General features: G+C 38.2%; 3 protein-coding genes across 3 annotated transcripts; 1 reads left to right on the top strand and 2 right to left on the bottom strand.

The window, feature by feature from the left end:
* Nucleotides 1–462: 462 nt before the first annotated feature.
* LOC115042532 (receptor-transporting protein 3-like) lies at nt 463–1,584 on the bottom strand. Its single transcript, XM_029500809.1, has 2 exons — nt 1,399–1,584; nt 463–1,093 (listed from the first exon to the last, which is right to left on the bottom strand). The coding sequence occupies exons 1-2, from the start codon at nt 1,545–1,547 to the stop codon at nt 763–765; spliced, it is 480 nt and encodes a 159-aa protein (XP_029356669.1). The 5' UTR covers nt 1,548–1,584; the 3' UTR covers nt 463–762.
* A 1,738-nt stretch (nt 1,585–3,322) lies between these two features.
* On the bottom strand, nt 3,323–4,627 carry LOC115042484 (receptor-transporting protein 3-like). The gene is made up of 2 exons (XM_029500745.1): nt 4,442–4,627; nt 3,323–4,136 (listed from the first exon to the last, which is right to left on the bottom strand). The coding sequence occupies exons 1-2, from the start codon at nt 4,588–4,590 to the stop codon at nt 3,806–3,808; spliced, it is 480 nt and encodes a 159-aa protein (XP_029356605.1). The 5' UTR covers nt 4,591–4,627; the 3' UTR covers nt 3,323–3,805.
* Nucleotides 4,628–6,601: 1,974 nt separating this feature from the next.
* dynlt2b (dynein light chain Tctex-type 2B) lies at nt 6,602–9,926 on the top strand. The gene is made up of 5 exons (XM_029500643.1): nt 6,602–6,717; nt 7,166–7,299; nt 7,869–7,938; nt 8,432–8,495; nt 8,604–9,926. The coding sequence occupies exons 1-5, from the start codon at nt 6,638–6,640 to the stop codon at nt 8,649–8,651; spliced, it is 396 nt and encodes a 131-aa protein (XP_029356503.1). The 5' UTR covers nt 6,602–6,637; the 3' UTR covers nt 8,652–9,926.
* The last annotated feature ends 4,150 nt before the right edge of the window (nt 9,927–14,076 follow it).

Raw genomic sequence — 14,076 nt, 5'->3', positions numbered from 1 at the left:
AGCGCATGCGTCCTGTATGCGCTTCATAAGGCGCATGCGCGGATTCAACTCCTAAAACTCGCTCGGTAATTCTCCGTTCTTGTGGAATTCTTGTGAATATTATGTGAAAACACAGTCAGACGTACTCTTCCCACACGGTTCATTTATTACCTGAATAACCTGTGTAGTTTTACTGAAACAATTCCAGTTCTCACCAGTACTTATAATCAGAAAGTAAATATTATATACCTAATAAATAGTACTACACTACAAAATCATTTTTATCAGTGTATGCATAAGACTCTTAATGATTTAAAAATTAAGACTTTGTAATTTCCTGTTTTAGTATCCAGCTGTAATAAACTTTCAAACACTGTAGCTCTCTGTTGTATTAGTCATGAGGTTTCAAATTAGACTTTTGGTTTGTTGTACTGACAATGTATACACAAAAAATGGTCTGCAGAAAATGTTTTATGTGTTTTCTTATTTTACCTTTTTAATCTTTTACAACACATTTCTTTTTGTCTTCAGACAGCAAAGAAACTTTAACTTGGATAAATATATGTATCCAGTATATTAGCTGATGGCAAATACAACATGGTCAGATTTTTAAAAGCAATTTAAATTTAAATGTCGTTTAAAATTCCAGTTAAATAATGCATAATTGAAGCAAAGCAATATCCTGTAATAGCACAGAGAAGCAGAAGCGAAAGCTGTTTCTTCTGTCAAGTAGAGCTTAAGTATAAGAATAAAACTGAATTAACAGTGAATTGGACACTCAGCTCAATCTCTCGTACAGATACCGGTCATGCATCCCTCACAATGATCAGGCTCATGAGGACTATTGACGTCAAACCTGGGGTGATTATAATTGCCTTGATCTAGGTTTTCATGGTAGCACTTTATTCTGATCTTCTTCACCAGATTCTTCATGAGGGTGTTGATGTTGTCGGAGGCAATGACGGGATCTGCCATCTGGGCTTCGTAGCAGTTCTTGCAGTTCTGGCGTAGACGCCTCACTTTGACAGTTCCAGCCCCATTCATCAGGCGCATGTGGAAGACCACCATCACGCGGTTGGAGGGCCAACCTCTTAGACATTCAGGACACTCAAACCTTTAAAGGACAGATAATTAAACACATATATTATATATTACAACCAATATGGAAATTTAGCAAATAATGTTCTTCCTTTTTGTTTAATTAAACCCCTACTTAAAGACAAACTACTTTAATTACTTACCCCATCATATTTATGAACCAAATCAGAACAATACACAGCTAAGAAACACATTAAGCACCTGCATTACTGCTCATTTTTGGAAGCCTGGTCTAAGTTAGCAGATATAAGTGATGTTGTCTAATATCAGAATGTAGAAATTCTGTCTGTAATTTCAGCAGAAATCCACCACTGCACTGACCTTGCACTTGTGTTCCTGATGTACATTTCCCATCTATATTCTGGGGACTCAGGTACAATGTTGGAATCAAACATCAGTGTCCAGTTGTCTCCATGCAGGAGACCTTTCCCTTCGTTCTGGAAGATTCTTGTCCACTCTGATATCTCCATATTTTCAGTTGGTGCCTTTTGTTGTTGAGGGTAGAGAAGTCTGACAGCTGATGGTAACAGCAGAGCAACAGTTTGAGATAATGACTCAACAGCTTGATGACAGAGAGGTAGAAGGCAATGAAACTTAGAGGTTACTTTCAGTTTCAGGTCAGGCGAAATAATCTTGAGGCAATGACCAAAGATGCAGAAAATATGATAAATAAAAACAGCATGAGTCACTGGACTGTCAAACTGTGAGAAAAATAAGTACATACATATTTTATAATTAGTTCAGTTTGGTCTCTCTGCCCACAGTCAGTATTCCTTTTATTATTACAGCATCTCTCAAATAGGAGTTTTCATTTGTGTGGATTTCATGGAATTGGGATGGGTTGTTTATTTAGCTTTCATTTACCAAAAAATAAAAGACAAAGCCTGGCAGAGAAATTGAAACTTACAGTGTAGTTCTGCTGTTGTAATACTGCCACCTGCTGGAGTTTCCCTGACTCACATGGAAAAGTTCATGTCCTCTATTTACACCTACATGTACAAATGTACATAGCATTTAAAATTTCGAATAAAATAAAAAGTGTGTCAGCCAGGTGCGTTGCTAAGCCTGCACAAACACACACACACACACACACACACACACACACAGCCTCATTATATTAATGCCAATCACACTTATAAATGCAACTGATACAACTGAGGGGAGTTTTCCTGTTTCATTGTGTGTTCACTCGGGGCAATACCACCATGAATGCACATTATTCCTATTTTCACTCACATTTTGGTTAGATAATGTAAATACTGCAGAATAATGTTATTATAATCTGGCATAGGCCGTTTTTTTCATTGTTCCAGTTTGATGTTAAAAGACAGGAGGAAGTATGCCTGTTTGTAGGCCTGCTTTATTATCAAATGTATGTAGTTGTTACCTCGATCTAAAAATAAAAACAGTCAGATAAATCCCCCAGCCGACGGAGTAACGTATGTCAGTGTGTTAACGTCCTGTGGATAAACTAGCTACTTTATCTGGATTCTCTCCCACATATAATTATTAATATCATAATTTCATTAACATCTGGTGCAGTGCAGTGCTTCTCTGTCCTGGTCACTGCCCCGGTGAAAAGTGTCTGGTGCCACATTCATCATTTCAACCTGTTGATATTGTGTGTACTTCCTGTCAAATACCATTGTACAATAAAAAATATGTAAGCTACACATGATCTTTGAATTTTCTGCAGAATAAGAATAGATGGAGACACACAGTTCATTGTAATAGCCTTCAAACATTAAGGTTTAATGTTTGAAGGCAGAATCATTGGATTCATTTAATTTTCAATCAAGGGCATGCAGATATTGATAATAAAAACTGAAACTCGTGACTCACACCCTGCTCAGCCATTAGCTTCAAAATTGTCAAACATGTAAAGTCAGTATAGCATACATATTTTCTTAAAGTCAGGAGATTTGGATTGATGTGAGGTTCCCATCGTCCCTGCTGTGAAGTTTTACTTAGACTGACTGCATCAAACTGAAAAATCTCAGCTAACACCAACAGCTTTTCAAGTTAATGAGTATACTTTTTCAAACTTTTATTTATGGACTATATTTAAGTAACATTTACATTTTAGATAATTTTTCTGCAGTTTAAATTGCCTAAAATTGTTCTTAATGTTTTTAAAAACAAGGACTTTCAAAAAATGAGGCGACTTTTTAAATTTAACAACACCTTTATTTTACTTCAGTGACAAAATGTCATTCATATCACTAGAATAGATATAACGTCACTTTGTCCTTTCCAATTTCAATACATTACATTTTATGCTGTGCAGCGCGTAAGTTCACAATGTAAATTTATTCTGCTTCTTTTTAATTTGGAATAGTACGTATGTTCTGTGATGAATTTTAATTAAGTTTTTTGCATTCTACGCAAATTTAACCCTGAGACAGTGTTTTAAGTAATGAAATATACAATACAAATACAAATAACCCTTTTACAACACATTTCTTTTTGTCTTCAGACAGCAAAGAAACTTTAACTTGGATAAATATATGTATCCAGTATATTAGCTGATGGCAAATACAACATGGTCAGATTTTTAAAAGCAATTTAAATTTAAATGTCGTTTAAAATTCCAGTTAAATAATGCATAATTGAAGCAAAGCAATATCCTGTAATAGCACAGAGAAGCAGAAGCGAAAGCTGTTTCTTCTGTCAAGTAGAGCTTAAGTATAAGAATAAAACTGAATTAACAGTGAATTGGACACTCAGCTCAATCTCTCGTACAGATACCGGTCATGCATCCCTCACAATGATCAGGCTCATGAGGACTATTGACGTCAAACCTGGGGTGATTATAATTGCCTTGATCTAGGTTTTCATGGTAGCACTTTATTCTGATCTTCTTCACCAGATTCTTCATGAGGGTGTTGATGTTGTCGGAGGCAATGACGGGATCTGCCATCTGGGCTTCGTAGCAGTTCTTGCAGTTCTGGCGTAGACGCCTCACTTTGACAGTTCCAGCCCCATTCATCAGGCGCATGTGGAAGACCACCATCACGCGGTTGGAGGGCCAACCTCTTAGACATTCAGGACACTCAAACCTTTAAAGGACAGATAATTAAACACATATATTATATATTACAACCAATATGGAAATTTAGCAAATAATGTTCTTCCTTTTTGTTTAATTAAAGCCCTACTTAAAGACAAACTACTTTAATTACTTACCCCATCATATTTATGAACCAAATCAGAACAATACACAGCTAAGAAACACATTAAGCACCTGCATTACTGCTCATTTTTGGAAGCCCGGTCTAAGTTAGCAGATATAAGTGATGTTGTCTAATATCAGAATGTAGAAATTCTGTCTGTAATTTCAGCAGAAATCCACCACTGCACTGACCTTGCACTTGTGTTCCTGATGTACATTTCCCATCCATATTCTGGGGACTCAGGTACAATGTTGGAATCAAACATCAGTGTCCAGTTGTCTCCATGCAGGAGACCTTTCCCTTCGTTCTGGAAGATTCTTGTCCACTCTGATATCTCCATATTTTCAGTTGGTGCCTTTTGTTGTTGAGGGTAGAGAAGTCTGACAGCTGATGGTAACAGCAGAGCAACAGTTGAGATAATGACTCAACAGCTTGATGACAGAGAGGTAGAAGGCAATGAAACTTAGAGGTTACTTTCAGTTTCAGGTCAGGCGAAATAATCTTGAGGCAATGACCAAAGATGCAGAAAATATGATAAATAAAAACAGCATGAGTCACTGGACTGTCAAACTGTGAGAAAAATAAGTACATACATATTTTATAATTAGTTCAGTTTGGTCTCTCTGCCCACAGTCAGTATTCCTTTTATTATTACAGCATCTCTCAAATAGGAGTTTTCATTTGTGTGGATTTCATGGAATTGGGATGGGTTGTTTATTTAGCTTTCACTTACCAAAAAATAAAAGACAAAGCCTGGCAGAGAAATTGAAACTTACAGTGTAGTTCTGCTGTTGTAATACTGCCACCTGCTGGAGTTTCCCTGACTCACATGGAAAAGTTCATGTCCTCTATTTACACCTACATGTACAAATGTACATAGCATTTAAAATTTCGAATAAAATAAAAAGTGTGTCAGCCAGGTGCGTTGCTAAGCCTGCACAAACACACACACACACACAGCCTCATTATATTAATGCCAATCACACTTATAAATGCAACTGATACAACTGAGGGGAGTTTTCCTGTTTCATTGTGTGTTCACTCGGGGCAATACCACCATGAATGCACATGATTCCTATTTTCACTCACATTTTGGTTAGATAATGTAAATACTGCAGAATAATGTTATTATAATCTGGTATAGGCCGTTTTGTTCATTGTTCCAGTTTGATGTTAAAAGACAGGAGGAAGTATGCCTGTTTGTAGGCCTGCTTTATTATCAAATGTATGTAGTTGTTACCTCGATCTAAAAATAAAAACAGTCAGATAAATCCCCCAGCCGACGGAGTAACGTATGTCAGTGTGTTAACGTCCTGTGGATAAACTAGCTACTTTATCTGGATTCTCTCCCACATATAATTATTAATATCATAATTTCATTAACATCTGGTGCAGTGCAGTGCTTCTCTGTCCTGGTCACTGCCCCGGTGAAAAGTGTCTGGTGCCACATTCATCATTTCAACCTGTTGATATTGTGTGTACTTCCTGTCAAATACCATTGTACAATAAAAAATATCTTTGAATTTTCTGCAGAATAAGAATAGATGGAGACACACAGTTCATTGTAATAGCCTTCAAACATTAAGGTTTAATGTTTGAAGGCAGAATCATTGGATTCATTTAATTTTCAATCAAGGGCATGCAGATAGTGATAATAAAAACTGAAACTCGTGACTCACACCCTGCTCAGCCATTAGCTTCAAAATTGTCAAACATGTAAAGTCAGTATAGCATACATATTTTCTTAAAGTCAGGAGATTTGGATTGATGTGAGGTTCCCATCGTCCCTGCTGTGACCAAAGCCAGATACTGATCTTCACAGTTTTCTTCATATTCTCCAAAAATCATTGCACATTCTTCTCCCTGTCAGGCAAGTGAAACCAAATGTGACATGTTCAGCTTGAAAGCAGATGTGTAATAAATCATGAGGAAGGTGTCGTTGAATACCTCCCTGCCAATACTGCTCCACAGGGAATTAAAGGAAGGCGGTAAAATGAAAGAGATCAGGGAGGCAGACGTGACATTTTAGAAGAATGCTATAGCACACAAGTCTTTCCTTGTCAGAGAATGAAAAATGTGACTCAAGAGCAGAAGTTAACTTTTTGATTCCTCTCACACATCAATGATAAAACACGTGGACTAGAAGACAGAGAAAGTTTAGGCAAAGGCAATGGTTTATAAGTTCAGATAAATGGATAGATAGATTCATTATTTTATTTCACATTTTTTATGTATTTTATTGTTATTATTATTATTTTTACAAAGACTAAGCTGAAAACAAATGTCTGTCAGCTCCGTACTCTTATTTTGAAACAGGAAACCTGGACCAGCTGTCGCCATGGTAACGGACACAACGCTTTAAAACGTTAGCTCGTTAGCATCGTCGGATGCTAGCCAGCCTGTCGGAGCCGCAGCTCGCCATGGAGGCTTCAGACACTTACCTCATCCGGCCAAATCACCAACACAAGTGAGTCGATCGACATCATCCCAACAACACATTTTAGCTTTTAGCCGACGAGCTAGCTTTTGTTTAACTGTCCGAGTTAGCTTTTGGCTAATTGCTAACCGTTAGCCAATCGCTACCGACAGTTAGCTCGCTAGCTTCTTACAGTTGCAGCTTGAATTTACTCCATTTATCGCCATAGTGTAGGAAAGCTGTTGGAGTTAACGATGAATACGGTGAATTTCAAAACGCAAACTCTGCATCCAGAATGGATAAACAGCAGAACATGAAAACAACAAATTACTTATTTTTAAGAGATGTTTACACGTTCGAGTGTTTATCCGCACAAATACATGTCCATGTTTCTGCTTCCTTCCCCTGGGTCTGATTCCGATCGTTTGTGTTTACTGCATCGAGTGAAAGCTGGATGAAGTTGATCTCATGTCTTTCTGCTCACTCTTCAACCTTCCAGGTTCAAACCAGCCGTTGTGAAGGAGTTCATCCGTGAGCTAGTGAGGGAGAGACTGTCCGGGGTGCAGTATAACTGTGAGGAGGTGCCGGAGCTCTGCCGCTCTTTGGCTGACTGTGTTAAGGACAAAGTGAAGAGTAAGTGATGTTTTCAACCAACTCAACCAAATACTCCAGTAAGCATTCCTTTTAATGATCATTATATTTGATGTGCCTGGGAGTACAGAAAATGAATCCTGCTGAATAATAATGTAGTTTACAGATAAAATATACCCCCCCAAACCATGTCCTCCTCATAAAATATTGCTTTTTGTCACACTTTAGATTTTGCTGTTCCTGCTTGCCTCATGCTACGTTTCCATTCGCCCACTAGATGTCCTCAGATTTTCCTTTTTGCTTTGGCTGAACCCCCTCCTTACACATACACACACACAAACACCTACCTGCTCACCTGTTCCTCAGACCCTGAACAGGGTGATTACGTACTGCCCATCTGTCCCCTGCATGATCATGGCGTTCTGTTCTGTTCTTCTGTTCCCCCGCCTGTAAGGCCTGGACTGTTCTGGCCCTCCTGATCTATATCTATGCTCGGTTCCTCCATCCTGATGCCTCGTGCAATCCATGATAACTTAAGTGGATGTTGTGCACTGAATGTTGTGTAGTAGGGTTTAGCTTTGTGTCAACCTTTCCTCTGTTTTCCTCTACAGAAGCGGGCTTTGACAGATATAAGCTGGTTGTGCAGGTTGCTATTGGGGAACAACGGGGACAGGGAGTCAAGTGGGTGATCATTTGGTACTCTATTTGGTATTACTAATGTCATTTCTTGTCACACTATACCTTCTGGGAAAGGCATGTGATAAATCCTTCCTCCATTGTATTTAAATGTACAGTGTTAAAAATATCACTGGCACTGAGCAGACAGGGTTATTGAAGTAATAATCATCAATTGCTGTAATTACGGTTTTTAAAATAAAATTATTCAAGCAATGTTTCAGTAGCACTAGCTGAAGCATCTTATAGCCCTGCATCAGATAATAATTAGCAATCAGTGTAATTTAATTAGCTCAGTTCTACTTCTTCACATTTACATAGATTGTTTGTAAATAATCAGTGAAATTTAAAAAACATGTTTGGTTTCAGTATAAGGTTCATTTTAATGTAAAAAATTCGTAGTCATGTGTCACAAAGGTTTTTGGGTTGTCATGTCTGGTATTGTTTTATTGTCTCACAGCCTCTGTCTTGTGTTTTTATTTATTACAATTTTTTTCAGGATGTCATGCAGGTGTTTGTGGGATGCTGACACAGACAATTACGCAGAGGACATTTACATGAATGTAGGTACCTTTTGTTCAGATCATTCTATTGGAAAAGGGTGCAGGGGGGCTCAGGACACACTACTTAAAGACAACTTTTTCTTCAATTTGTGTGTTTTACCTCTGCAGGACAGCTTGTTCTGCGTGGTGGCAGTTTTTGGAAGCTATTACTACTAATGACCAGAAGTCTTCTAGATGAAAAGATATGAGATGAATATTCAATCAAGACTGTCAGCATTTCATGTTGGCGGTGCGTCAGCCTGAACTAGCTGTGCAGATAGATGCTGCATCTTCACAAGATAACCCAAAACACCTCCCAGTTTAAAGGTGAAAGTCATCTGTGCCGGGAATTACAAAGGAATCACTTGTAGTTCCTGAATATTAACTCAACCTCGACTCCCCAGTTCCTGAAGGTGCTGATGCTGACAAGTTTAATGTCAGGTTGAGAGGAGCTTCTCAGTATATTCATGGAAATATACCATACCTGAGAATTCATCAGTGAAAATGTAAACTTTTCTTAGTTTCTTCAATCATTTTTGAAAGACTTTGAAGAGTCAGCATGTTAAAAATGTATCTTTACTTATACTTCGACAAAATGTTGTTGTATATTTAGGCAACCTGCTAAGTTCCTGAGCTCTAAAGAGAACAGCACCACCTGTGGGGTCCGAGTTAGGGTGCAGACTGCACGATGTGTTTTTGTGTGACGCACTTTGTGTTTCACTTGGTAAATGTTTCTGATTGTCGGCCACTCCCATTGGCTGTGATTGAACAGGAAAAGTGCATCAACACCTCTATGATCATTAACTTCATTCTGCTCCACTCTTTGTACACTGCTGCCTCTCAGTTTTTTCTGACTGAAGTCAGCCATCTCTATTTCTTCTCATTGTGTTCACCAGTTCAAATTTGATGCTGCATTATACAGTTAATTGTTGGATATTTCCAGGAAATTGAACACAATTGCGTTTTAGGGTTAATGGAAGGAGGCACTGCTCTCCCAAAACAGCTAAGTAATAACATTATTTTTATGATATAATGAAAAGAGCTTGATAGTTTCCTTTGTAATTCGATAATTTTGAAAAACTGTGGCAAAATTGCAAGCAAGTCATTTGTTCATTGAACATACATTTCTGCTTTTTGGCAATGCTAGTAAAATATGAAAATATAAAGCTGCTAAATTAAATGACTATGGTCACAATGTTTCAGCAGCCAAAGTGCTCTGGACTACAGATTGACAAATATCTTTAATGTCTTTAATTTATTAGAATAAAATATGTTCTTTTTCCTTTCTCTGAAGTATTAAATTCCAATTGAAGATATCTTTATTGATGTTTTTTTATATCAACAGTATATGTCTTTTATATCAACAGTTTGAAAAGGTAATAACTTTTTTCTTAAAATGCTGATTTAATTCGTTCTTATAATGTTAATAAAGGTCCAATGGGTTTATACAGTAAAAAGTACAATACCCCTTTTCCCTTCTTCTTCTTTACACATTTGTGAAACGCAGGTGAATCCCAAGAGCAAAAATGTTGTGAGAATATGGTGAGAAAGATCTAAAATCATATCTGGACTCTTTGACAGAGTGATCAGGACTGATGTCTACAGTTTCCACTTTCTGAAGCTTGGCTTGGTTTGTTTTTTCAAGAAAAACAAATGACATATTTTATGGTTTTTCCCAATGTCCAATTAGTGATGTCTGTCTCTCGGAGACTGTTTGGGTGTCAGCTGCATCGCTGCATCTCATGATCAACTGCTTTTGTCTTCTTCTCTTCTTTCTCTACCTCTTTGTGTTTTTCCTGTTGGCCACGTGCGATTTTTGGTTTGAAGAGTGATTCGCTGACAGAAACACAACCTCTGGCTCCACTGACACATTGTTGTATTTCGTCACAGTCAGGACTGGCTTAAATAAGTCTGTCACTGCTTTCATAAAAGCAAGTATGAGCCAAAGTTTCCAACAAACTGCTAATCAGACAAAAGATGATTCATTCAAAACCAACAACTGCACCTTGATAGGAGACATTACTGCACAAAATGTTTTGACTCTATAATGCTTTCAGAGTGTGGAACAATTTGGTCAGTCTAAAAATACTTATAAGAGAAACACATGACCCAGACAGGCACCAACTCTGGAGCTCTCAGTGTCTGTGAAGCTACTTCCTCATGGGAATGAAAATTAATTCAGCGACCTTTTGGCTCTCAAGCTTTCATCAGAACAATGGCCATTATATTCTTACTTTCACTTTTTTAACATGAACAGTGCCAATTTATTCTATTAGTCTATTATTAGGAGGTCTACATTTACATAAAAGTTTTAAATTTAGCGAATCTGTGATGCACAATAAGTCAGTTAGAACAATATTCTTAATCATTTCTTTACACTGACAATTTCTTTGCAGAGCAATCAGGAGACTTTTAAGGATCCGTGTTCCATTTATAGGCCGCTGTTCTTCTTTTGACGACATGATTTGTTGGCCTCCATTAAAAACTGTCTCAGTTTTGTTTCCTCAAAGGCTGACTGTTTCCCACAGAACAAGTATTTCCTTTTCACCACAGTCTTTATTTGAACGGGCTGGAAACTTCTCTCTCTTATCTTGTTGGTGAAAGCCAGGTGTCATTTTCAGGTTGCTTATGTTTTCATAAATCTTTGAGCCATTTCCAGCAAACCAGCCTCCTGCGGAAAAACTACATGCTGTGCAGGATAAACCTACATACATATGTGTGCATATAAAGACTAATGAGACAGAAACGAGCAGACTTAGCTTAATTACTGAAATGACAATTATAATTACCTTAATTGCCAAAGTTGTGTTTCCTGCACTATTTCTGGTACCTGCATCTGATGGAGTACAGCAGCTCTCCAGAAGCAACGCTTTATTTGAGTCTCACCTCCCCAGGAGCTCTTTTTAATATACCAGTTTATGATCTGTTTCCGTGCTATCTGCGTTATAGATCCTAAACTTCTGCCGTTTTGACATTTCATTCACTTCCATTCTTTTCCATCTGATGTCTGTTTTGTGTAGAAAAGTTTTGACCACAAGCTGCCCTCTTGAAGTCGACAACACTCACAACAGCAAATATCTGACTGAAAAACCGGAAGATGTTCAAGTCAGGTGAAGGACGAATTAGGACAAATAGAAAAGGAGTTTATAGCTATTGGGATTGAAACACTGAGTAGTCTGGCATGAAGTGGAGTATCTGTTATCTGTAGCACCCTGCTGCCACACAAAGGCTGTTCGAGCAGAAAATGAAAAGAGAAGACAGAGCAGTGCTGAGAAGGACGAGCCTCTGGACGGCCGGGATGAATGTAGAGAAGGTTGGCCAGCTCCACCCAACCAGGAAGCTGCAATATATAAACAGAGCAACACAACAACATGCTCAGACGTGATTGTGTATAAAAATGCTTTCTTTTAAATCAACAGCCCTTCAGTAAAAACGCTGCAGCAAAAGTTTCTCATTAAAGTTGCGCCTGACTTCTCTCTGATTGTGTTGATGCGGTCGGTTGCACAAAGGCTCTTTGCAATGCACGTTTAGTTCTTCCATGTGCATGCACAACAACAGAGGCTGATGTTTTCTGTGATTATGGTACCTTCTGCAAACCCTCAATTACACTCAACTGTTGTTATTTGTTGTTGTGATGCTATGGAGTTGTAGACTGCACATACATCTGGGGACTATTATCAATTCAATCATGTGGCTTGTGGAGGTTTGATGCTTTATTTGGAGGGTTTTATTTTATTTGATAGATTTTAAAGGTGTTGCTTTTGTTTGTCTATATGTTTCTTACAAACACAGTAAACACAGCACAACTAGACATAATTTGTGAACCATGGACTGGTCAATAAATGAGTTTATGGTCTCAGTCTCTCGTGTCAAGTCTTCAAAACCACATGATGTCAACCAACAGCAGATGGGATTCTTCAAATGGAGCCAATTTGCAGAATTTGGGATTTTTACTCTGCAGTCAGCACATTAACCAAACTTAGAGGATTTAGTGCACAAAATGTGTCTCTGCATTCCCACGACTCTGAAGCCAGACTAACATCAAATCCTCCAGTCAACCTCATCGTATTTTGTGCCAGAACAGAGTTAATCAGCTGTTGTTAATGTCTGGTGGGGTTGAAGAGCGGTAAAGTCTTGATGTTTTGTTGGCTCACAGCTGCTCCTCCTGTGGACACGCCGGCTTTTCAACAAAACGTCACACTTTCAGTTATAATTCTGAAGGAGAGCGATTTTTACGATGTGAAATGTCTTTTCTGTAGAGAAAGGCAAAAATGAACAAGCTGGTAGTTCAACAGAAAGTTACAGCTACTCTCACAAAGCTGTATGTCTGATATTATCTTCATGAGCAGCTTTTATCTCACTAATCCGCAGTGAAGGTCACAGTAACACACCTGAATACTTGGGAGGCTAAACTCAGGAAAAAATGGATATGCTAACAGAAAATGTGACCTTGTTGGGAAACACTCATAATGTAATCAGTGTAACTACGGCAGCATAAATTTAAAAAATTGTGAACATCATTTTTACCTGAGATTTCAAGGATAAAAGATCAAAGCGGACCTTTTTGTTCACAGAAACTCTTTCAGCCATTCATATTCATTCCTTTGCTTTTCCTTTTGACGCCCTGTTTCCTGCTTGTGAAGGACGTGGACAGGTCAGCTTTCCTCACAATGTATGTCACCTTTTATCATTCAAGTCTTCATCCTCAGTCCACAGCTCTTCCATCCCTCATCCCTCATGTGTGGTGATTAAGCAGATGTATTAATTCTTCTTCAGAGTGAACGCTCGACTCGAGTCTTTATTGATTTTCAGACTTAATTCCAACAGAACATCATCCGTAGCTGTAAAAGAAGCAAAGCCAATGCCCTTCTTAGTTTCAATAAATGAGCAAGTGTGAGGCTGATTGGTGTTATTTGGGAATAGCCAACCACGACTAAATTACTTTAGTGGATGAGCTGCTGTGGAGCGACAAAGACAGGGCGATGTTTAGCACCTAAATGTGTGTTTTTGCTTTCATCACTACAGTACTGGTTAGCTCCAGACCAGTGTGTGTTGGCTACCTGCAGTTTGTAATCAACTAAGATTGAACATCAGAGTCAGAATTTCCTTTCATCATCATCTAAAAGGACCTTTTCTATTTGTGAAATGACTTAACCAAAGGAGAAACCTGTTGGAGTGTTACCTAATTTACAGGCGGCTCATCCTTATGTTTAAACCTCGGCATCCTTTAGTGCTTCTTCAAGGTTACTGTGTGTTACCATTCAGCTCTATTTTGAAGAGCTATTAAGATTCATAGGTAGAGTTTTGAATCTACGGATCAGTGCAGATGTTTTCATGTTGTGGGTTCTTTTTTTTTCACAGCTATGAATTTGCATATCACAAAGGTTATTCATCAAAGCCGACAGCAGCAGGAGAAAAATGGCACCCGCTTCGTTTGCGGCTTTGGCCTTTTTCGTTTACATGATTTGTCCATGTGATGTTTGACCTTGAGAAACAACACGTCTCACTTGATCTGCCTTCTTGAACTGCAAATTGCTTTAGCAAGAAAACACAATACGGCAAACGTTTTCGACAAAATAGAATTCTGGCCTTGGAACTTTCG

Source organism: Echeneis naucrates, chromosome 4, assembly GCF_900963305.1.
Source record: "Echeneis naucrates chromosome 4, fEcheNa1.1, whole genome shotgun sequence".
Lineage (NCBI taxonomy): Eukaryota > Metazoa > Chordata > Actinopteri > Carangiformes > Echeneidae > Echeneis > Echeneis naucrates.
This window is presented reverse-complemented; position numbering and strand designations above follow the sequence as displayed.

What these genes read in the sequence shown, in the direction of transcription:
- LOC115042532 (XM_029500809.1), bottom strand. Translation starts at nt 1,547, where the DNA reads ATGGAGATATCAGAGTGGACAAGAATCTTCCAGAACGAAGGGAAAGGT. An exon ending in ATCAGGAACACAAGTGCAAG is followed by an intron (nt 1,094 to 1,398) that starts GTCAGTGCAGTG and finishes TGTCCTTTAAAG; the next exon opens with GTTTGAGTGTCCTGAATGTC.
- LOC115042484 (XM_029500745.1), bottom strand. Translation starts at nt 4,590, where the DNA reads ATGGAGATATCAGAGTGGACAAGAATCTTCCAGAACGAAGGGAAAGGT. An exon ending in ATCAGGAACACAAGTGCAAG is followed by an intron (nt 4,137 to 4,441) that starts GTCAGTGCAGTG and finishes TGTCCTTTAAAG; the next exon opens with GTTTGAGTGTCCTGAATGTC.
- dynlt2b (XM_029500643.1), top strand. Translation starts at nt 6,638, where the DNA reads ATGCTAGCCAGCCTGTCGGAGCCGCAGCTCGCCATGGAGGCTTCAGAC. An exon ending in CGGCCAAATCACCAACACAA is followed by an intron (nt 6,718 to 7,165) that starts GTGAGTCGATCG and finishes TCAACCTTCCAG; the next exon opens with GTTCAAACCAGCCGTTGTGA. An exon ending in TGTTAAGGACAAAGTGAAGA is followed by an intron (nt 7,300 to 7,868) that starts GTAAGTGATGTT and finishes TTTCCTCTACAG; the next exon opens with AAGCGGGCTTTGACAGATAT.